This window comes from Triturus cristatus, chromosome 9 (assembly GCF_964204655.1).
Source record: "Triturus cristatus chromosome 9, aTriCri1.1, whole genome shotgun sequence".
Classification (NCBI taxonomy): domain Eukaryota; kingdom Metazoa; phylum Chordata; class Amphibia; order Caudata; family Salamandridae; genus Triturus; species Triturus cristatus.
This window is the reverse complement of record NC_140592.1, coordinates 338,774,109-338,799,394: the sequence shown is the minus strand read 5'-3', so window position 1 is coordinate 338,799,394 and position 25,286 is coordinate 338,774,109. Positions and strand designations below refer to the sequence as shown.

General features: G+C 44.0%; 1 protein-coding gene across 1 annotated transcript in view; it reads right to left on the bottom strand.

Annotated features, from left to right (window-relative positions):
* Positions 1-3,858: 3,858 nt before the first annotated feature.
* Positions 3,859-25,286, bottom strand: part of SLC38A3 (solute carrier family 38 member 3) — a 283,121-nt gene continuing 261,693 nt past the window's right edge. Inside the window, exons 15-16 of the mRNA XM_085625084.1 lie at positions 8,513-8,616; positions 3,859-5,901 (exon numbers count right to left, since the gene is read on the bottom strand). Of these exons, the coding sequence (XP_085481210.1) occupies positions 5,797-5,901; positions 8,513-8,616 (209 nt within the window). The 3' untranslated portion in view covers positions 3,859-5,796. The remainder of the gene's footprint in view (positions 5,902-8,512; positions 8,617-25,286) is intronic.

Below are 25,286 nucleotides of genomic sequence, written 5' to 3'. Positions count from 1 at the left end.
AGAAGCAGCACACTTGCATCCGGAATCTCTGTTGTGATTTTGGTGGGTTAAGGCAGATGCTTTTAATCTGGCCACAGGAAGTGGGTCTTCCCCAGTCATCTGTTGATAAAATGTTTCTAAGTGTTTAAGACCTGACTCACTTCGCTTATTTTGTAGATCCTGTGAGTTCTTAAACATTTGCCAATGGATGACTTGTTCTCAGGGCGGGGGGGTGGTGGTAGTCGACAGACACACCTTGCTCACTTCCGCTGCCCTCAAAAAGAGTGCCACCGGGGCAGACTGCCAACCCCACCCCCATTCCCCCCTCCAGCTAAACCACTGGAGGGAAAGCTGAAGAGTCTATAATGATGCAGGGGTCTCACAAACTCGTCTCTTGTGCAATGGCCTAGAAGGCTGGCTGAAGAGAGAGTTTCCTCTATGTTAACACCACAGGTTGTGTAATAATGCAGGAGGCTGAAACACCAATCACACACAGAATTCATAACACAAAGTAGTGAAAAACAGGGTGCTCCGGAGTGGTGGTACAGATTTTTATTCATAGTTATTTAAAAAGAGTCACATTTTGAAATGTATCACTAAATGAAGCATAAATTAAACATTAATTTCTGCAACAAGAAAAGTAGAAGAGGCCCTAGGGCCTCACAAAGTTTAGAAACAGCCTTGGGACCCAGCATTCCCAAGGGAGCTCACAAAGTACAACCATGTCCCCTCAGGAACCAAAGAGGTTTGACACAACCCCTTTAAGGAACACAAAGGTTAGCCAGGGTGCCTGCTGGGGGCGCCCTTCCTGTCTATTTACAACTTTAAAAAATCCAGAAATTAAACACTTGAGTCTTGTTCTTCAGAATCATCTTTTGTATGGCATAGTTTGAAAGAGAGACCAAAGGGGACACACCCCAAAAATTCAGCAGCCTAATTTTGCAATACTCTGCATCGTCTTATCCGTAGCATGGAATATAAGGTGCACCACACCATCAACCAATGTATTGGATAGTTAGTTCATCCCTAATTGTGTGTAATGTGACTAGACAGAAGCCACAGCACTGCAACCACGGTGTGTTTGGCAGAAATCACCACATTCATCCTTTATTCTCTTTCTCACTGGGCTCAGGCCTTCTTAGCACTTGAAGGACAACTCCAGGCCCTTGCAGTAGCATGTCCCCACCATGGGAGATAGACATCAATTCATGACACAGTGTCCACATTTGAAAATATTATCCCCCACCCACCCGGACCCACCGCTCTTACCTCCCTGGCGCGGCTGAGTGTATGCACTATAAGGCTTGAGACAGTACCTCCAGTACTCGCAGCTCTCACGATTCCTGCGGTGGTAAAATCCCTGCTACGCTTACAAGGTGTACTTCTAGATCCCAGCTTGGTGAAACATTGAAGCAACTGTAGGTCACTGCCTGGCTGCCCTGCACAGAAGTCAGGAGAGGGGGCTGAATTGAAGCAAATTAACCCTATATGGATTTCGTTTAATTAAAACCCAATAGGTTCTACAAGGTTTGAGCTTTGGATCCAGAAGGTCCTGTGAGTTATGCTACAAGTTTACTTTGGACATTTCCAAAATTGATTGGGTTTATGAGAAGGTAATGTGTATAAGGAGGCAAAGTTATAACAAAAACATGTCTTTATTAGGAGCCCTCTGCTGACATTGTTGAATGCCATAATTTCTAAATATGAAGGCTGCATATTATTTACTCCCCCTCTTACCTCTTTCTTCCACTACCTTACACTTCCTGTCTCTTTGTCACTCTTGCAGATTCTTTTTCATCCCTGCTTTTTCTCCCTTTGTCACTGTTTTCCTTTCTTGTCTTCTTTTTCCCTTATCTGCTTTGCCCGTATCAGTGTCCACCACCTCCTAACACCTGTACAAATTAAGCACTTAGCTAACGGACCTTATTCATACACTGGCAAGATGGTAGGGTAAGTTATACAATTTATGCCTTGGCAAAATGCATCTTGTGTGAAATATTGAGTCATATTGACATGGATGTAACACAAAGATTGTAACATGCTGCATAAGGGCTTAAAAAACTTCCTGCACCCTTCAGAGGTACAATCTACACAAAGCTAGAGAGACCGTTGCAAAAAGTATTTGAAAATAATCAGGCACAGAGCTAAAATACAGCAAATGACAACAAAAAAACAAGTGGAACTAGAGCAAACTATCAACCTTCATTGTTCTGCTACCATTAAATAGATTATCTGACATCAAAAGCAATCATACCTCAAAGTTAGGTTTTCCTATGTCATGCCTGACCTTTCAGCACCAGAAAAGCTCTACTTCATTCGCCCCTCAAGTTATGCATAACAGTTGTGTCAAGATTCCCACAATGTTAGCTTTTGTTGTGGTGTGCTAGGGCCCTAGTAATAGGGTTTTGCTGATAGAAAATATTTTAAAAGGGCCTATTCTTTTTTTCAGTTTTAGAAGAGCTCTGAAAGGTTGTCAACAACTAGAGGCCAATAACAAAAATGTAAAACAACTGAATATATACAAAAGACAAAGGAACACCACACTCTCCCCTGTCTAAATCCAGCCTGGACTTTCATTGTGAAAAGGTGCAAGATGTTGAGACATAGGCCTGGGATCCAGAACTTTATACACATGGCTGATGGTGGAGGACGATGCACTAGATGTGAGGTGAAGTATTAGCACCTAGTCTTAGGTTTTGAATCAACAGCTCATCATGGAAACCAGTATAATTGCAAATTAGTGTTATGTGCTGTACAACCAAGGATGTACTGTGCCAACATTTCTAACACAATTTTTAACGACACGTGTCTTTGTGAATTCAAAAATTCTTAAATGAAAACGACAAGGGTGCGGCCATGATTGACTCAAGTCACCGCACCACAGTAAATTCTTCTGTGTCAGGGGAGGCCCTTTATATGAGAGGACAATTACTATGATCTATATAGGGATTGCCTTCTTTTAGCTGTTAAGATGGCCTCTGCCTTTGCTTGGGTTTTGGTAGGTCTTTTACTGGGTAGAAAGTAGCAGCAGTGTATTTGTCGAGGCAGTGGGTCTAAATAGTCTGTTGTTGGCTGATTGGTATTGTTGATGTCATTGCAAAGGCGCTGACAGACTTCACTTTCAATATTGGTCATGGATGCGCTTTGCTAGCCATGGGTGGTCTTATGCTAGCAGGACGACAACGTTGTTATTTTCACTAGGTTATTGGAAGACCCCTGGTTTCTAGTCTGCAGTGTTGCCCTTTTTGTTGGCCACTGAGAGACCTACAATGATCTGATTGGTAGAGTCACAATACTGATCTGGACACTGAATTACTTCTTGTTGACTGATGAGTATAGCTGCTGTCTTGGTCAAGCAGCTGGTGGTTTCCGTCTAGTTGATTACGGGAGCTGCAGTCTCAGTTCTGGCTGTGGATGGCTACATTTGGAAGATTGGAGGATTTGCTGTTGTTTCTCATTCTGTGGGTGGCCAGCTACCGCTGTTTACAAATAGCTGTGAAATCCCCTCTGTTCATGAGATGCTTGCTTCTTCACTGATCAGTGCAATCATTACCCTTCCTGAGTCCCTTAGAGGCCTTATGTTAGCTGACTGACAGAGATTCTCCACAACGTTAGAGTTGCCCTGTTGCCTAGGGTCTCACTTGAGAAGCACTAAATTTACTGTGTCCAACTTCTCTAAAGTTCCCTCAGACATCCATATTAACACCCACCTGGTATCCTACTTATATTATCATTTGACAGTTCTCACAACGTTTCTATGAACCATTCCTGCTATAACAATCACTGGAAACCGATCACTGTTGGATTTCCCGTCTGCATCATTCACATGGAACAAGATGTTCAAAATCAAAATGCACTAGGCAGAAGGTAGAGTGTGTGAACCCCCCCCCCCCCACCTTTTGCAGAGGAGATAATCAGCATGATGTTCATGATTATAATGAAATGGAAGACCATCAATTTACAATGAAATGAGAATCCAAATGGGTCCATATAAAACCCATCCTAGGTATGCAACAAAGAGGCAGCCATGATGGGACGCGAAAAGTCTGTATGCACAAAGAAACTGGATTCCAAGGGGAGAATCCCCTAACTGTACATAGGGTGGCTACGTTAGGATTGGAAAACGTACATTCAAACTATAATGGGAGCCCAGGTGTGGAAGCTAAGAATCCCTCCCTGAGGACTTGAGACAGGTGTTCATAGTGTACTGGACAGCCTGGATCTTGACTATAATGGAAGACCAAGTGGTGTAATTAAATGATGGAGCATGCGCTACCAGTAAGACTGTACGGTAGCCATGAGTGGATGAGACTATTTACATCCACAATGCAATAGGAGAGGACTAGATTCACACTGCAAGGGGAGCACAGTTAATAAACAGAATCACAAAGTTCCATCTGGCTGCCTATTAATAGGTTGCCCAGATGAAATGGGACACCATTTATTTATATTGCAATAGAATCTGGAGGGATGAAATGACAAAGTACCTCTTGACTGCGCATTAATCAGTTGGCCATGATGGAAAGAGACAGCCTCCATTCACAGAACGTGGAACTGAACAAGAAAAGGGCCATTCTGTGCCCTACAAGTAGCGACAAAGGGTAATAGTAAGTGTCCTGTATGGTAATTACTACCAAATGAAAATATGCCTTATTTGAATTATCAATACCTTTGCTTCTTGCCTAATGATAAAACATTTTTGAACTGTTGGAAAACAATTTTCATGTTGTTGTAGTAAAATAGGCAACATAAAAAGGGCACACATCTATCCTATACAGCTTTCTTTATGCTGTCTCTTCGTAAAAGACAGAAAAAGCCAATTCTGTTGCCTTGGTGCTCTTTGGGTCAGATGAAGATACTGTCTCAACCCAGATTAAGGACCTACATACAAATCTTCTTCCAGTTCCTAATACATCAGCCCCGCTGCTTGGAGCCAATGACTATTTTCCACTAATAAAGGAAAATGGGGAGCAAACCATGCTGCAAATTTTATGCATTGAAATCGGTGTGGTCAGCAGAGAGAATATAACCCCAATAGAGGAAAGTTGCATTTGAATGTTGTGGATATCGGCAATTGTGTGTGAATATCGAAAGTGGTGGTGTGCTGTGGATAGAAGAAATGTTAGCAAAGCCATGTTCAAGAGATGTCAAAGCAGTGATTTTCGGATCCAGTTAACAGTCAAAGGTGGTTTCACAGTGATAATATAGACACAATGGGTTGCGGATACCATATTAATAAAAATATAATCCTGCTTTCCTCCCCAGGATCTTGGCAAAGTGAAGTAGTTTGGTCCTAATATTAGAACACCAGAATCCACCGCAACAGATACCTTGAAAAACTGTTGTCGTTTTAGGTAGCAAAAAAATTCAAAGGTTTACCTTTGTCAGTGGTTCGATTACTATTGTCTGCTGATGCCCATGCCAGCACAATTGCTTTTGGGGACCAAACCAGCCATTGCCATTTCTGCCCCAAAGGCTTGAGGAGCACATATTAGCAAAGGAGAGGGTGGGAAGCAGTCTTGAGGAAACTGCCAATATTTAAGCTTTCCATAACTAACACAAACTATGGAACAACAAGACGATTTCTGAAACGGAAACGATTTTGGCTAAAAATACAATATATGACAACCAGTCCCGCCTTTGGAAGGCCCTCCTCCTCTGATTCAGCAGCGAGTGCCCTCCAGGGCGGTAACTCCACGAGTGAGGGTCCAGTTACAGTGGCAGGCGGAGTCTGTCTGGAATAGGAAGGGTTCACCCGCTCTCTGGAGAAGTGGGGTAACAATAAGAGGGAGGGCAGGTGATGGACCATCCCAGAGTCTAGTGGCTCCCCCCACTTTTACTACTTCCACTCGTCCAGTCAATGATGATGAAGCTCAAACTCATGACCATGAAGAGGACTCCGAGGCCGGCAAAGCAGGCAGCCTGTATGAGACATAACGGAGACAGCAATAAGGGGTGGGGAAGAAATGAGGGACAATGTTGCAAAAAGTTGTATGGTGAAAGGAAGTGATAGATTGTTGCCAATCTCTAGGCGCAGAAGAATATGTTGAATGTTTAACTAGCACCTACACATGCATGACAAGAAAATACATTCTCTGTGCTAAAAATGACTGTAAAGAAGGTTCTGAGTAACTACTCGCACATTTGTCGACCATGATTTATTTTTCGGAGATATAGTCGGGATGTCAAATAGGGGAATGCAGCTGCTACTGCTCGCACTTTCTGTGCTGTGCCCGGTATCAGAAATTGTGAAGGCAATAGCAAAATCAAAAAATGATCAGGGGCTCGATGCACTTATTCTTGTTTACAAAGCAGGATGTGGAAACTGCACAGTGAACGGTTTGCCAAAAAGGGGTGCAATTTGTTACGTGACCTATATTCAAAGAGGTGACATCTCAAATTGTTCATTCACAGGGGGCTGCAAAACAATCTGCCAAACGAATTGTATTTAAACATAATCCAGTTTGTGACACCGCTCCCATTGGCTGCAAATGTAGGGATGGTGGCCTGAAAGAGATAACAGACGTCCGTCTCTTTAGTTGCAATCCCAATCGGAATTTTTTTTTTAAATGCAGCCCATGGCCATTGTAAGGGAAAGGTACTACTTTAAAGAAAAATGTTTCCCATTTGGGAAGATGACAAGGGAGCATGATTTGGTCCCCTTAACCAGTGTTTTGACCCAACAAAGCCATCCAAAATGATTCCTAAAGTTGAAGCTCTTCCCCAGGGACAGCCTAACTTTTGCGAAACAGATGCTATCATAATTCGGTTGCCAGTATCTGATCAATGGTTTGCAGCCACAATTGTTCTCATATACCATTGTACATATCATTGTGAATTATAATTAGGGTGGACACCCACTTACACACCTCGTCTTAATTGTGATTCGGAATGAACCGCAAAATGCCTTTTACGAGTCAGAAGGACTTTTCTGAATGGCAAAACTATTTGATAAAATTGACTCTTTTTGGTTGCAAACCTGCATCTGGCATGAAAATCACATCCTAAATATAATTTATAAAAATATTGGCCTATTAGTTCTAGATTTTCTATTATAATGTTAGTTGAGGGTTATTTTTGTAAATTTAATTCAAGACACCATGTTTATGTAAAACAATATGCTGACAATGAAGATCTTTCATCACAGTTTCATGCATTATCCCCTAAGTACAACTCTGATCCTAATTCCTATTTGTTGCAAATGGAGTTTGCACCTGGAACAGGACTGCAGATTGAGTGCAAATTGCAGCCCCCGTGACAGTTTGCCTTACAGCTTTTTCCTCATAAACCTGGTAAAAATATTTTGCGCAATAGTGCAAAATTCCACTCCACAGGGAAAACATGAACAATTTGTGCATTACCCCCATTGTGTGACTAAATCCTGCATGAAATCCAGTAAAATCAATATGCACAAGGATAGCACCTCAGTCTAATTAGGGTCTAAGGGTCAGATGAAGCAATGGTTTTCCCGTTCGCAAACAGGTCGATTCTCAGAATCGGCCCGTTTGCGAATGGGAAAAGTCTTTTGGGATGCATCATTACAAAAGCCCTCGCAATATAGAGAGTCGCAAAATTTGCGATTCCCTATTTTGCAAATGCATTTAAGGAATCGCAAATTGCGAGTCCTTAAATGCAATGCAGGAAGCACCCAAGTTGTGCGAATGTGCCCTAAGAAATCGCAAATTACCACCAACTTCAAGTTGGTGGTAATTTGTGATTTCTTTGAAAAAAGGACTTTTTTGCATTTTTCAAAGTGCCATGTAGCACACATACATGCCCTTAGGGCAGGTTTGTGCGCCACATGTGCACACATACATATTTCATGGGTGCAACAGGGTGTCCTTTTGAAACCCTTGCACACTTGAAATTGCATTCGCAAATTGTGAGTACCTAATGGGTACTCGTGAATTGTGAATGTCTTCCTATTCATTCCTATGGGCCTCTAGGCCTCTAGGCCCATAGGAATGAATGGGAAGGTATTCCTTGATTGCGAATTGCAATTGGGGATTCGCAATTAAGGAATATAAAGGAATCGCAATTATTATTGCGATTCCTACATACATTCCATTTTGCGACTCCTTAATAGCGATTCGCTAAAAATCGCTATTAAGGACTCGCAAAACTGATTTTTCATACATCTGGCTCTAAGACTCATTTTCCTTGCACGTTTTCCACTCCCTCCCCTTCTTCTGTCGATCAGCAGCGGGGTCAAAGGTAGTTCAATGGTAAACCTTGTGATGCCTTTGCGAGCCAGAGTGTGTGATGCCAATTTCGCAAATCCCAGCATTGTGGTGCATGAATGTCTGTGGATGGAGGCCCATAGGCTTGGAATATACTGCCACCTTGCATTAAACTCGTGCATTGTGTGTATATGCAGCTGCTCTTCCTCACCTGACATAGAAGGTAGCTGCCCTCATGGGCATTCTGCTGATGTTACAATGACATATAAATGGAGTTACACTATAATGTCGTTTCTCTCATGAGGACACGAGAGTACAATAGCAAGTGTAAACATTAATCAAAAAATATTCACCAGAATCTTGGGTGTGGACTTCATCGGCTCCTTCTCCTTTGGCATGATACGGATGTAAAACATGGCTGGGAAGATGAAGATCAGGCATGGTGCTGATGTGGCTCCTGGAAAACATCAAGGGGAAAGAAATTTGTTTCACGCTAGAACAACGTGCTGTTTAGGTCATCGCTGAGATGAACAACTAGTGACATGCATGTTCAAACAAAGTGCTGGACTAGAAGCAAGGGACAGCATCAAATGCCCCTGGCATAAGGGTAAAAGAGAGTGCTGAACTGCTTCTAAACAAGCTGAGCAAAGGGCAGGTAAGGACTGAGGTGGATAGTTGAAGCAGTGTGGAAAGCAGATGCTGGAAGCTTCAAGCCAAAATGAAGGTACTCTGGGGCATATCAACAACAACCGGCGATAATTATCGCTGAGCGCACTTAGCGCTCGGATAATTATCGCCGGCTAGCGCCGATTTTTATCGCTGAGATAGCGTGCTATTAGCAACGCTTATCTCATCGGCGATAAAAATCCTAGCGCTAACTGGCTAACGTGAGATTATCGCTGGAAACCCAGCGATAATCTCACGTTAGCTAGTTGATAGGGACTCACAAACTTAGCCATGATATCCACCTTCCATAGGATATCATGGCTAAGTCAGTCCTGAAGCAGGTGTTAGGAAAGTAGCGATAACAGGTGTAATCGCTACTTTTCCTGACGCTAAGCTTCATAGCGTGGGGCTTGATGATAGGAGAAATGTCGCTTAGCGACATTCCTCCTATCATGTCAGGTCAGGAACGCCCACTTTGCATCTCATTAGAGATGCAAAGCTGGGCGTTAGAAATCCCCACGTTAAAGCAAGGTTTCACGCGTTAGCGTGACCTTGCTAATATAGCGATAAAATTATTGCCGCTTTTCGGCCGAAAACGGCCGCTGAAGCGGCGATAATTTTTTATCGCCTCGTTGTAAATATGCCCCTAAGGAAGGAAGAAGGTTTTTGAGTTGTGAAACAAGTGACATTTTAAAAGCGGTAGCACCTGCCAGCCCTAGGTTCTTGAATAGCTCTGGGTGGTGTCAGAGTGTATGTGTTTGTGCTTCTGAGTACTTTAAGTAACAAGCATTTACAATGCAATGGTCTCGGCATTGTTAAAGTTAGAGCTATTGGCATTGCTCATGACTATGAGCGTGCGCCCAGGTTTACTCCTCTGTTCCCTCCCTAGGCCTGCTGCTCTATCCCAGAGCTCTGTTCAGCACTCTCATCGCGGTGTGCTCTGCAGCCTGTATTTACAAGCCTCGATCTAGTGTCTTTCACTTTGCCCCTAGGACTACACTTCTTCTGTCTATACACATTTCTATAGACCAAGGCATTGTTCAAAGAGGTTAATTACAACTATTCAATAATGCTAAATCTAAGCCTCACCACAGCAATATTTTTCGTCCTATCGCTGGTCTACATTGTGTAGCTAAAATCTTGCAGGTTTGTGTATAGCTAGACTTCCCAAATCATAGAATTCATTAAAACAACTATCAATCTTTCTCTCAATCCATATCACTGAAACGTCTGTGCTCGACATCAGACTCCTATTCCTATTAATCATATTGAGACTCGCCTACTAACGGTGCTTGGTTGATCATTACCAAGGACACAGTAATCAAACCTTTGGGATTTTCATTTACAAAGCATTGCTTACAAGCATGCTTTTCAGTTGGATCAACTCAAATACTAAAACTTCCATACTAAATGGACCCAGAAATGGAGCATCACGCTTTAGTGAGAAAAGTCATCAGATGAATTTATATGAACGGAGCTCTAATATCCTCTTGGGCTTACGCAAGCGCTACAGGGACTCATTTCTTATCTGACATCTTGCCTTCTTGCCCCTGCTTCTTTCTTTTAATGTGGTCCTTTTCGCATTTTCCAGATGAGGCAACACCGACTCTCTGTTACCCAGAAAATTCTCGCTCCCCCGTGAGTCTCTTTCCGCATCGCCCACTGAGAATACCTTATCTCCAGCTAGTAAAGACACCCTGAGAAAACCCTTCATATACAACAAAAATCCCTAGTCTCCAATTCCCGGAACCGGAAACTAATGGATGACAGGAAACATATATTCTGGTGGAAGCATTAACGACTAGACTACGCAGTTATAATGGAACACAACATAGACTTTCGGTCTCTAGGAATGGTTGAATTCGCTGGCCGTCGTTAATGTTTTCACAAAAGCCTGTCTACTGCCCCATATGGTAAAAGTGGCAGCCATCTTAGTATGACTTGAGGGTTCGGTGTCGACCCGGTATTTATTTTTTTAGTGCAGTTTTATACAGTGCTCACTCTACCCGAAGATATTGGAACGCTTTATCTGTGTACCAGTTACATTACACAAAGAGAGTTCATTTTTGCAGGCACGGGTAAATTAAGGGAATTGCCCCAACCCCCAGGATATTGAGCAGAGGCTTGAACCCAGCTCCCCAGTCCCAGAGTGTTCTGGTTGTGGCGATACAGACTTTATGAGTTAGTGGGCTATACTCGTTTCTGTCCCTGGGCTCACAGCTTCTATTTGCTGCACTTGAGACCCGTCCAGCGTAATTCATGGGCGTGTCAACTACTTTATTATCAATCGATTTTTTTATGCCTTTGAAACAAAATGCTGTATGGTGTAAAGTAACGCGACTGTCATGGTAAAATTCAACTTTCAATGACAGTAATATGAGAGAAAGAACTACATCTGACGCTCGTATGCAGCAAAAGCGCAGTTATTAATATAAAAAGAGCGAGTTCACTTTGAGATATGTTCACAGTATCAATTTCAGGGGGAGGAGAGCGAACAGCGCCAGCCGGATGCAGGAGCACCGAGGGAGCCGAGAGCAGGGGGAGAAGACGACCACCAGTCGGGCTGTGTGGACGGGGATGATGCCATGAACACCACCGCCTTTCTCTGAGGTCAAACAGAAATGCCTCGGAGAAACGCAGCGGCATTTTCGGATTGGGGGGCGTGTTTTTCTTTCTCTCCTCTTCCCATTGGCTGGAATGTTTACATTCCAGAGGAGAGAAAGAAAGTAAAAAACACGCCCCGAATACGAAAAAGATGGGGCTTAAACGGACAGACGCCCCTCTCCTCCAATGGCTGGCCTCCGTTTAGGAAGCCAGCCAATGGAGAAGAGGAGCGGGTTCAAGCCCCGTACTAAAAAACATTAAATCTCGCGAGCGAGACTGCGCAAGCGCAGCCTTCACTAGCCGAGACCTAAAAAGCAGGAACAATTACTTGTAATACAGGTTCTAGTTAATGTTTGACTTCTTCAACTTACCAGAGATGTTTGTACACCAATGACACAGTGTCAAGGCAAAGTGACATTTTGACACACTCCACCACTATTAAGGGGGGAGCATAAGTAATGCTTTAAAAAGGAACATGGAACCACTACCTTGATGGTGGTGTAATAGGCAGTGGCCCAGAACTGCTCTGTTGAAGTACCAGCACTGCTCACGGGTGACTATGCCCAATAAACATTATGTAACTTGTCAACAGGTAGTGCAGCCAACATTCACATGGGAGTTTGATTTGAAACCCATTCTGTATAGTTTTCTTTGAGTATTTTATAGATAGGATGCTGGCCTAAGTAGGCATTTCTTTCTGACCATAGTTTCTTTCAATAACTCCATGACCTCAGACCTGTTTCACATATATCCCTCACTACATGCTACTGCTCATCCTCTGTAATGCATTCATGAGGTCGGGGCTAATTCACAAAACAGGAGATTGGATCCCACTTTAGATAGGGTAAGTAATGCACCCTGCCCTTTGAGGATCCTCAATATCATGTTGAGCTGCAGAAATGTGCATCACCAGCTGAAACACTAAAAGGTGGTGTACATCAAACAAAGAGAGGAGGAATACCACCAGAGTTTGACTGAATACCACTTGGGGGCATTCCTGAGCAAAGTTTCAGCCCACTAAGGCCATGGACCTCACCTACATTAGGAAGGAAATCCAGTGGCAAAATACGCCAATTTGCGAATTGTCTTCTGGGATGTGTAGTTTTATCCCATGGAGAATGTAAAATGTGAGAAAAAGCAGGCACTATTATCACACCTGCTATTTTTGTATTTACTAATGCTTAGTTGCCACTTGATTTTTGCTCTTAGTAACCTTGTTAAGCACTGTGGTATTGCCACAGCCTTCATAATCACGATTAATGGGAGGAATGTGTGGTAATGTGACTACTGCGCGACTCCTAGTTTCACTGCAGTCTAAATGGTACGGATACATTTATGGTTGTTTTTGTGTTGTAACTCAGAATGATTTTGACATGTTGCCTTAGGAAGGTTCCAGTACACCCAGAGAGGGAAAGGGGACTTTGTCAATGCCTCAGCCACTAAACAATTGGAAGAAAAGAAACAATTTCTTACAAGCATTTTGTTGGTGGTACATCTCATTATGTGCCAGGTGAGCGCATGCTAACCGTGACGCGGGAGCGGGACTTTGCATCAGAGTTGGTAATCAGTACAAGTTAGTCCAAGCAAACAAGAAAATAAACTCTGTTCCCAGAAGCTATGACAAATTGTTTTTTTAACAGGAACATGCTGATTTTGTGGAAAAAATACTGAAAAGAGAAGAAAAAAGGAAAGTGCGGCAACTCATTTCCTATGCAAGTGCGGCATTGAATTTCTGCAGTCCAGGGCATCTGAAGAATGCCCTGGAGTGGGCCAAATGATATCCTCTTTATAGTGCTATAGCAGAAAAGTATATATTACAAGCAATTACTTCAGCCCCTGGGTAAAGTGTGGTGCTATAAACAAACCCATAATGTAAAATCCATGGTTTTAGTAGAACACTGTAACATACTGTTCATCCTATTACAATAGAATGAATCTACTATATAGTGTTTCAACTCCTGAAACATGTCTGTACAAATACTTCACTATGAATTGTCACTGTGTCTTAGAGAAAAGTCTAGAGATATTCTGGCGCCTAGCATTCTCACAGGAATTCTGCACTACACTCAGCCAATTGAAATCAGCTGCAGTGCTATAGAAGGACTATATGCGCTTTACTGGAAACCTTCCATCTAGAGAACAGTGTCTGGAGGAATTATAACAGCATCACATAATTTCTTCCGGTCATGGTAAGGGAGCCTGCCCACAAAGCTGATGCAGTCAGGGCATCGCACATGATCAGGTGCTGCTGTCATGGCAGCACCGGCTATTTTTAGAGGGCTGTGAACGATGTTGCCCCCCCCAGGTAAGCATGTGTGTCCAAACTTGTTTTTTTTCTGCAGGGGATATAACGTAGTCACCTAACCCGATCAATAAGAGACATAGTTCTAATTAAAGAGATTTCTTAGTGGATTTCTTCAAAAGGTCCTGTAGGAACAAATTGTCTGACCAGTCACTGCGTGCTTTGATGCACCATCGAGAGCCCGCAAGCCTCCTCGGCATTCGAAAAAAAATTCTGGTCAAAATGTTTTATGAATAATTTCCTGGTAGAACACTTGTTTATGCACAATTACATTACCCTTGTTCTATGGATTACAGGGTGCCCCCTTTTTTTTATAATACTACTCTCAGAATGTGCAGCAGTTTGTGCAGTGTGCTGGTGAATTAGTCTGTCGAGTTGGTTCCGTAGCAACATTTCCTGTTCCCTTTCTGGTATCTGAGATTGATATATAAAAGATTGTGTGATGCCTCTAATATACACTTTAATCGTATCCCATATCGTGGACGCTCAAGCTGACCCCTGATTGATTTGAATGAATTCTACTATTGAAATCTACAAATACCTAATAAAATCCTCCTGTTCCAAAATACATTTAGGAAGAAAGCACTGATGTTGATTATTATCTATATTTCCAACATGCCAGTAAGGGTCATGGCTGAGTGGTCAGAGTATAGCAATTGTTGAATTTCCACTATAAAAATTGGTGCAAGCAGAATGCTAATCAGACACATGTCAATTTGGAGCATTGATTATGCAGTCTGCAGTAGAAAGTGTACTCCTGTGCCAGTCGGTTTGGTATATCGCCATACATCTACTAACTCCAAAGGTACCTTCATATTGAAGATACTGGGACTCGTTTTTTCCCCACATTGGTAGTATCTACTGTGGGGTCTAAATTGGAGTTAAAATCCCCCATAACAATAACAGGAATATTATGCCTCATTATGTGCCCCTTCTCAAACTCAAAACAAATAAAAACTGTGAAACATGCAAACATTTCCGCTCACCAAATGTTTTGTTTATAAAACATAATCATTGACACAGAAACAAAATTGCTTTAAAATGCAAACTAATTATAAATTCGTCCATGTACAATGGGCCCAATTCACAGAACTAACTTAAGAGAAAATCCTAAACTTACTACTATTTTGGTATTCACAGAAGGCACTTATTCATTTCGGTATTCACAGAAGGCACTTACTCATTTCGGTATTCACAGAAGTTAGGAGTCCTAACTTGAGGGCTCCTAAATGCCTTCTGTGAATACCGAAAGACTTGAAAGTTAGGATTTTTCTTGCTTGCATCGTATTATTGGGAAGATGACTGGGGTGGTCCACTTGAGCAGATTGATCTGGCTGGTCAGTTTGGTCTGATATGAGGTCTACTGCAGGGGCGTAACACAGGCCCGCGCATCCCCCGTGGTGCAGGGGGGCCCCGAGCTGCAGGGGGCCCCCTCAGCAGAGTACTCAGGCCTGAGCCTCCGGATTAAATCCGGAGCAGGGGCCCCTCCGTGCACATTGCAGGGGGGGGCCTTAAACTTTTGTTACGCCACTGGGCTACTGTTGAGGTGGGGGCGACTACTTCTGCCTTTGCCCCACTGTCATCTATTTTATTTTAGCCATCTCGTTTGGGGTTATGCATTGGGTAGAGGCTACTGAAACTGGGTTGGGTTGATTTTGAGAGTGATTCACACTTCCAGCAATGACAATTGTATCTTGAGTAGCCAAGTTTAAACTGTTATCATTTACAGTAGGGGTTGAGTCTGTGGCTGTAGTTGTAGTTATGAAGGAAATTCCAGTTGCCAAGATTTACTGTCTTGACAGAATAGGTTCTCCTGTCATTGTAGGAACTGTCTCTGTAATTTCAGCTTTAGCAGGAGGGTGCAATTAAAGTCTACTTAAGCCAGAGGACGGGGAACCTCTAAACTCCAGTGTGGTCTTTGATTGCCGCTTGGAAGGCAAGTTCCTCCTGAGCCTTGTTTCCATTCGTCATGCTCCCCTCCTCTGGAGCTAGGGCCATGCCAGTATTGCTTATGGCAGATTGATCTTCCGTAGGACATAGGGTAGTTTCACCTAATCCGCCTGGTGTTACTCCAAGTTTAGAGGGTCAGCTCCTCCCTTTGCAAGTCCCAGTACCAATTCCAAGCCAGTGGGCCTTGATTTTATATATCTCCAGAGTAATATTTGTGAGCCATGTAGACTTAGTGACTACCATGTCCCTTTAGTGCCCTCTTATTTAAACAAGATACGTATATATTCAGAATCTCCAGTTCTATAATTCTTTGTTAAGCCCAACTGGATGTAACTGCTGGCTTTCTCTCTCTTTTTTTAATGACTGTGCAGAGATTCGTACAGCAGCTTCAGGTTTGTATCAGTAAATCTCTTTAAACGCGAGCGAGTAAGCAATTGTGCATAATAGAGATGGTCCAGCAGCTGCAATGCAACAATGTATCAGCAACCATGTATCAATAAGGCACCAGGAGTAAACAGCACAGCATATCCCGGTCTTGTGTGTCTAAAAGAGAAAGTCAGCACCTTATGGTGCAACGCGGTCTCCCATAGAAGTGTCCTTGTGGTTCCTCCGTCACACAAAAGACAGCCATCCATAGACTTCTCCCGCTGCCACCCAATCCTCTGGGGTTTGGCAAGCCGTAGAGAGAGCAGCCATGCCCCCCTATAGTCAACCATGTATTGGCGTCCTACTTCACTCAGCTCAGCTCAACTCCGTCATCCAATATTTTGGGCAAAGGGGGAGCAGCAAACCATTCACCTTATCTCGTGTGGCCACTGCCCGTCAGCGCTCCAGCATTGTCTAGCGGGGTCTGCTCGTTTGCTGTATGCTGTACGCTCGCCTTCTTTGGATGCTCACCAAGGTGCCATACAGCTCCACTAACAGTCCCTCCAACAGACAGTAATGCAGTAATGAGGGGTTGCTTTACTCTTTCGTATCTCCCAAAGGCTACTAGGTTCTCATAGCCAAGAAAGTCACCTGAGGGGGTCGTGAGGAGGGTACGGAATTGGGGGCTCAGTGAGAGCTCCTTGTGGCACTGTAACAGCCAGCCACCATACTGCTGTCATTCGGATGTGCCTTCTGGGTGCAGATATTTTTGAGTATATGTTTTTGACAAATATGTTTTAGCAGACTTTGTTTCACGCAGAACTGCTGGATATGGTGTTTAATCAAACAAAATTTGCATCATGTAATTCACCATGAATTCTTAAAACAACATGCATGATGGTCCTACTCATTGTCCATAATCCATTTCTAGACATTTGGGACAATTTATAGCAGATTATAGCCATCCTGGTCAGTGAAGGACAAGCCTCTGCTCCTCGGTCAGGGACATCCCAAGGATCTTGGATGCCCTGTGCCAAACGTATTCGGAACAGCTTTGAATTTATGACCCCGTTTCAGCTCTTTCATACCCTTTTGACCTGGTCACTGACAGTGCACAGGCACACTTGTCCAAATTCCAAATGTGTTTATGTCTAATATTGAAGGATTGTGACGTGTGTTTTTAATATTGTGACACGGCAGCAGCTCCCTAACATTACTGCAAATAATCTCTCTGACCCCCTCCCGTTTCTCAGATGTGAGGTCCTGTTTTAAGCGAAAATAAACTTTTCTATGGATGTTGTGTTAAAGATAAACACAACATTTCTCAGCACATCACTCACATTTAAACATAAATTAAAGGAAAACGGTATTTAAAGCAATCTCTTTAATAATTATTCAAGGTCATTAGGGCAAGAGTCTGCATAACAGAGCTGAAAGGCTGGGGTCCTGGGCCAGAGCCCACTTTGCTCATGCCTTACAACGTCTCTTCTGGCAGAGGGCCTCCTGCCATACAAAGACATCCCTGCCTGGCAGGCATCTCTCTACCTTAAGTGCATCTTCCAGTAACAGGTAAGTTCTTAAATCTCATCACCAGTGCAGAATTCACACAAAGGAAGAGTGAACTCTGTATTTGTAGTTTGTGTAGATAACTTATATATTAAGCCACGTTAGAGGATACATTGCAGATAAAGCATGCCCCTAAGGAGGATCTTCCTGCTTGACACCCTCTTCTACTCCTTCTCACTAACAAACTATGGGGCATATTATCAAGACAGGCGATAAAATTATCGCCGCTTTAGCGGCATAAAACCTCCGCTAAGACGCCGACAATGGGCTTGATAATATGCTCTATGGAATTCCAATTGAAGCCCATGTTAGATGTGAAGGACATCTAACCTAAGCTTCAATTGGAATTCCATAGAGCATATTATCAAACCCATTATCGCCGTTTTAGCGGCAGTTTTCTACCGCTAAAGCGGCGATAATTTTATCGCCTGTCTTGATAATATGCCCCCATGACATATCCAACATACCACTCTTACCGCATACCACTTTCCACACATCATCACTCTGTGTAAGGCCCTCATTACAAGCACTCTAGTAATTTATGTGGTATTTATTGCACCCGAAAAAATCCCACTCTGCCCAGTCAAAATGTATTGGGTGTGATAAATACCATCAATTTGGAGTTCTGGAGGGATAAACATGCATATTTTGGTCCTAACTGCATCAAATTAGCATGTTCTGGTAAATTCCGTGCATTTTTCTCCCTATAAATATTGGCAGGTTAGATCTACCGATATTTCTCACAAAACCTAGAATTGCGATTTGTGCAGTAACAGAATTTACCACAATAAACAGGTTTGTCGTAATGAGGGCCTGAGAAGAAACACGTTTTATATAGGGCAAGATATTACACACTGTTATTAATTTTGGCGTCTAAGACTTATTTTTCATCATCAGACCTTGACCGAGAGCAAGAAATACAGTGAAGAGGGGAACGGAGAAGCTAGAGAAATGTAGGAAGACATGGCAAAAGGAAGAAAGCAGAGACAAAAATAAACTGCAAAAGTGAGAAAAAGAGATGTAGTATGGGTTAGCCACTCCCTATGTACAACGCTAAGTTAGCATAACCTCGTCGGCTGTTAGAAAGCCAGCTTGCCGCTTCTGCTGCTTTTGCACGCGACACTGTTGTTACATGTTATTCATTCGAGAACTGCTGACTCGACTTTGCTACACATGAGAACCGTCTGTTGTTTAACATCCTTAACAGTGAGTAGTGACCTTGGTCTGTACACCGTGTGAGGAACGAGTCTGGGTCACTAGACGGTGCAGGTTGTTGTGTTCAGGTTGATCGTACCACTTCTTAGCCATAACATACATACAGCTGCCAATACCTGAAAGACGAGTCCTTTAATATTGCAGAGCAGCATGTTTTTACATTCATTCGAAACGAAGAGCTGTTGCAGGAGAGAGCCTTTCTGAGCCTGTGATGTGATTCCACTAAGCTGATCCATAAGGTATGGGGTCCCCCATGCAAGCCTATGAGACGTTCTATTAGTCTAATAATAAACTATTAGTTGCTAGAGAAAGGAGGGTGGTTGCTTTCCACTGTCATTGTTATTATGATTGCTCCTTTCATTTTCTATGGTATTGTAACAATGCTGATGGTTTTGATCTTAACCATTTGTCTGCTTGTGTTAGCCAAAGTACTGCATCTTAGGACGCAAGGTTTATAAAATAAACTCTTTAAACTTTACCGTGTCTTTGTTATTCTGTTGTGGACTGATATATAGATACAAACAGGTATTTCGGATTCCCACCACTCCTGAGAAAATCTAAGTCGCTTGTTCTGGGTTGTCTATACATTGGGACCGCCGAGCTAAATCTCGGATAACGAATGGGACACTAAGCTAGTCGGATAGGGGTTCTTGGTTCTGAGGAGAGTTTCTGGTACACCACAATTCTCTGAGGTCCTGGTTTCCTGCGCATAGTTCTGTGCATAAGCAGAATCCCCACAACATGGCGCACCTAACGTTTGGTCTTTTGATCTGAAACGCCTTAGTAGTGCTTTTATTAGTCCACAACGCCCTCACTCTGGTTTCCGGACAACCGGAGTGACGGCTTAACCTACCTAGGTTTCGACTAAAGGTTCTTTCAAGCTTGATAATTAAAAAGGTTTTCTTTTTCTGAACCCCAGTGCTACTGTAGAATTTATTGTTGCTCTTCTGTGTGTCCCGATGGCGGTCAACGTTGCCGCACACAGTCGGGTTCCCCTGACCGCACATCTACGTGCCTATGGGGTACCTGATGATGAGTTGGCTGTTATTTTTGTGGTAGGGGCTGATGCAGCGTTCCCGTATGAGTTGTTTTACTCTTGGGTGACGTTCGATGCAGTGGATGCGAACGATAATTTGTTCCACGAATATACTGCCACAGCAATGCCTGCAGCCTATGCCCCATATCGGACACTTGAAATTCCTCTCACTGCCTGGCAGCATACCATTTGGTTTAATGGCGCCCTTCCCCATGCGGTAGTGCCGGCGAGAATGAGCCCGTTGTCTATTGCAGGGGCCACATGGCCGGTGCTGGCCGGTTATACCCCCCATCCCCGCTACATGACTGTGGTGGAGTTACGTGTGCTACACACTGCCCTGATTACGGTCCATAGGGCATTAGTGCAGTACGTGTCTCGCAATGTACAGGTGGGGGCACCTGCAGTTGCGGGCCACACGACTGACCATCACGCGCGGTGGTCATCAGTCCAGTTATGGTTAATGCGGTTGTCGGCAAGCGCCCCCAGAATAAGGATGAATTTCCTTACTGGCTTGCTGAAAAGTTTGATCAATTAGAAGCCGTGTTTCCGCATACTTCTCCTGTGGATAAACACAGGATACTCACTATTACTTTGCCGAAGGACCTGGTCCCGGAAATTGTCGACTGTGACAATTGGCAGAAGTTACAGTAGTGCGACAAGCGCTGCGTCTATATCTGGCGGCGACAGCAACTGATACATTTGTTAGTGTTGAAACTGTTGATACTCGCGTATCGCCCCCTGAAAGAATGTTTGAAATTGTCCTTATAATTGAGGGTGACATCCAACGTAAAATTAAAGTGGTATTTTGGGATATTCTAACCTCCACCTATGATATTCTGTTGGCGGAGGCAGATTGGCCCCCAGCTTTCGTTTTAGATGCTCCTAGAGGGGAGGTAGTGATCCTCCCGTCCTTTGGGCACACAGTGCCAACGGAACATTCTAACAGGTTAGCCGGGGAGTGGGCGCAGGTGCTAGCGCCTGCGTTGTATCGTACTCAGGTAGGCTGGGATACATTTTCTCCCAACCATACGATTCCGTTGCGGTCAGAACCCCAGCCACAACCCCAATATCCCATGCGTCGCGAGGCTAGATCTCACGTCGCATCTATCCTTGAACAATTGGAATATCAGGGAGTAATTGAAACATGTGTGTCACCCATGAATAATCCTTTATTCACTGTGACGAAGCCTGACGGATCGTACCGCCTAGTTTTGGATTACCGGCACTTAAATTCGCACTGCCGGACATGCGCGGTACAAAATACTCACAGTTCGGCTCGGGTCGATAGTCTCGTACGAAAACGGTTTAAAACCACACTTGACATCTCCAATGGCTTTTATAGCCATAATCTGTCCCCTCATAGCTATGAGTGGACGGCGTTTACCTCGGGTGGCAAACAAAAGAAGTTCAAAAGGCTCCCGATGGGCTATAAAAATAGGCCCGGGGTCTTTGCTGCTCGTGTGGTCTCTCTGTTGGAGATGGTCGACCCGGAAGCATACTCGTATGTCGATGACATCTACCTTACAGAGGACGAGTTACTTCCACACCTTGCTCACGTGGATAACATAATTACTATGTTTGCTGACTTCGGTTACAAGTTCAACTTTGCGAAGTCCCACATTGCCGAGTTCACAGTGTTGTTTTTGGGGTACGAACTCAATAATGAGGGTCGAGGCTTGGCTCCGCAGTTCCTTGAGAAATGCGCACGCCTTAGTACTCCTACGACACTGAAGAAATTACAATCTTTGCTGGGTTTTCTGAATTTCGGTCGTACCTACATTCCTGATTATGCCCAGCGTATCAAGTCGCTTTATGCCTTGGTACAACCTACTTTTACCAAATCTTGCTGGCTGCCTGAGCATTCTGCTGCATTGCAATCTTTGCAGTCTGATCTTCTTGCTTCGAAATTCTTACAAACTTGTGATAACCACACTAACCTGGTCATTAGAATCGTACCGGGTGCAGTGGGTTTCACCTACTTGACGTTCAATGAGGGCGACACCGTCCCCATTGCATAGAAATCTCATCTGTACACTTCGGCTGAGCTGCGCTTTTCCACTGTCGAAAAAGTACTGACAGCAGTTCAGATGGCGATCCTGAAAGAGCAAGCGCTATCACAGGGAAAGCACATGCTGGTGGTAACACCGTACCCTGCCCTTGAGGCGGTTACTAAAGCCAGTGTCCCGAATTCTAAGGCTTTACATCCAAGGTGGATACAATGGGCGACCTCCTTGACCTCGCCTGACGTCACATATATCTTTGACGCGGCATTACAGACACAGGAGTTCTTGGAGTATGAATTTGTTCATCCGGCTCCTCTGACTTTGCGCCCGCTCGAGGAGTACCATTGTGTCATTTACACTGATGGGTCTGCGCAACCGGCTACTGGATCAAAGCACGCCTATTCAGCAGCCTGCGCAATTGTGGTGGGTACTTTCGTGAACGTAGAGTTCCAATCTAATGTCGTGCATACGCAGTCATTGGGTGATTGTACCGCGCAGTTAGCAGAACTGAAGGCTCTGGTGCTTGCACTGGAGTTTGCTGATCCTCGAGTCACTACTCTTATAGTGAGTGACTTGTACTATTGTGTACAATCATACAACGAAAATCTACACTTTTGGAGTCACAATGACTTTCGTGATTGGAAGGGTAGCACAGTAAAGCACAAAACGCTTTGGGTTCGAGTGGCAGAACTTAAGGAACGTTTGCCCCTCGTGAATGTAATTCACACTCTTGGTCACCAACGAGTTGGTGTCCATGCTGTCGGTAACAGTTTGGCTGACGAGGCAGCAAAAACCGCAGTGGCGACATATTTAGTAGCAGCAGTTACAAGATCCAAAACTAAGATTGATGATGACATCTTGGCAGCTATTGCTGCGTCCGAGACAGGGACAGGCTTTCCAAAAGGTTTCCCTTCTCGCTACCATTATCGCTTAAGCCCTGATAACGTCCCGTTAGTAAGGATTAACGACGTTGGTGACAGATTGATTCCCAACGCGGACTGCAGACCATCTCTGATCACAGCTGCCCACGAAGGTGTTGCGTCTGCGCATGCCGGCGTTTCGGCTACTGTATCTCTTTTGCAGCAACGTTACTGGTGGTACGGTTTGTACAAACAAGCGCGGGCTTATGTCCTTTTATGTGACATTTGCCAGCGGATTAAACCTTCTTCTGCCGCGCGTCCACCACAAACGCAGCTGTATATATCTAATCAACCACTTGCGTGTGTTTATTTAGATCACTGCGGTCCTTTTTCCTCTGATACTGCGTACAAGTACATCTTGGTTGCAGTGGATTCGTGCACACGTTTTCTGTGGGTGTGGCCGCAAAGGAGTGCTGATGCCCGGACTGTCATCAAGGATTTGCGTGTCTTTGTTGGGAGTTTTGCATGTGGTACCCTTCATTCTGACAAGGGCCCTGCGTTTGCCTCTAGGGCGTACAAAGAAGCCATGAGAAGTTTGGGGGTCCAAGTCAAATTTTCGTCTCCATACCGGCCTGAGGGCAATAGTGTTGTGGAGCGAATGAACCGTGACCTAAAGCAATCTTTGACAGCACGGGTTTTAGGTACAGGCCGAGGCTGGCTCACCCACTTGTATGACGTGCAACGCACACTTAATAATCTCCCTAGAAGGTCTCTGGGTGGGCGGACCCCATACATGATGCTCTTTGGAGTGCGAATGTTTGTCCCAGACCTTGAGGGTCTAGACATGGTGGCGGCTGCATCGCCTTTTGACCTAGATGATCACTGTGCTGTATTGCAGACTCTTCAAGAAGCCAGAGACACTCTAGCGAAGGAACACGTACCCTCTACATCCGAAGCTGAGCTCCAGATTCCGGTACTCGGCTGGCTACCTCGAGTTGGTGACCTGGTCTGTGAGAAGGTGGAGAACAAGAAGGAGTTTAGCCCCTCTTATCGTGCACCGGTCCCGGTGCTTGGAGTCCAGGGTACACGTACAGTTATTTTACCTCCACTTCCTGGTCGCAAGGATAACAGGTACATCTCGATTGACAATGTCAAGCTACAGCGGGGGGCCGATTCTCCATAGTATGACACCTTCAGTTTCTTGCCCTTCTATTCTGCGAAATTCTGTTGTGATGCCGCCCTCGAACATCATGCCTGAGGTTGCCATCGAGATGCATGCAGTTACTGCTCCTTCTATGCCGCCTACTGCTGGTGGTTTGCCTGATGATCCAGAGTATGCTTATCCTGCAGGTGTCCCGTTTCCTCTATTACATTCAACAGCGATTAACCAGTCACATTCTTCCTTTGACACTGAATCAATGACTTCCACTGCCCCTTCCAAAATTTCTATATTATTTGCCTGGTTCAAGAGACATTTTTTGGTGGCACCATGGACTTACATATGTCAATTGGCTTTGTGGTAGTGTTTTTTAAACTTATCAATGGACACTACCTGGATGAACGATCTGCGAATAGATTATTTGATGGAACTTTGGCCCCCCATTCCTCTTCACACATTATGAAAAGGGACCAGACTTTTGTGAACATTACAGCCTGGCCTGTGCGTGATGGGATTGCTTGGGATGCTGTTAAATTTCAAATTCACGGACCTACTGAAGTGATTAATGTGCCTAATGTCTTTCGTGTTTCTATGGGTGATGTAGTTAAACAGAACATCCGATCGGATGATTGGGATGTACAAGCAATAGAAGCACTGTTTTCTGATCTGAAATATTATGCTGCATTTGATGCTGAAGATTTGTATTTGAATACTGCAAATTATGGTGAACAATTTTGCTATCAACATTTTGGCACATTTCCTACACAGAGCAAATACATTTCGTAATTTTGTTAATTACACACTATGGGACCACTGTCCGGCCCCTTTGGCTGGCAGTTCTGCCACGTTAGTGAACAAGTTCACATGCTTTTCGGATTTTAGTGTGTCTAATCCGGTCTCTTTTTATTTTAAAGTGGCGGCTGAAACCGCCTCTAAGGTTAGATTAACACATACCAAATTGTTATATTCCAAGTCCTTTATGGACGAATTGGCTATCGGAGGTTATGACCTATGGAAAGCTACTATCGATCTAAAATCGGTTTGGGGAACTAAACCGTGGCAGGTTCAGGGTACAGAAGCTTTGCGTCGCGCCTGTCTTATCCCGAACCACATTTTGTTCTTTAAACTTTACCGTGTCTTTGTTATTCTGTTCTGGACTGATATATAGATACAAACAGGTATTTCGGATTCCCACCACTCCTGAGAAAATCTAAGTCGCTTGTTCTGGGTTGTCTATATATTGGGACCGCCAAGCTAAATCTCGGATAACGAATGGGACACTAAGCTAGTCGGATAGGGGTTCTTGGTTCTGAGGGGAGTTTCTGGTACACCACAATTCTCTGAGGTCCTGGTTTCCTGCGCATAGTTCTGTGCATAAGCAGAATCCCCGCAACAGAGAC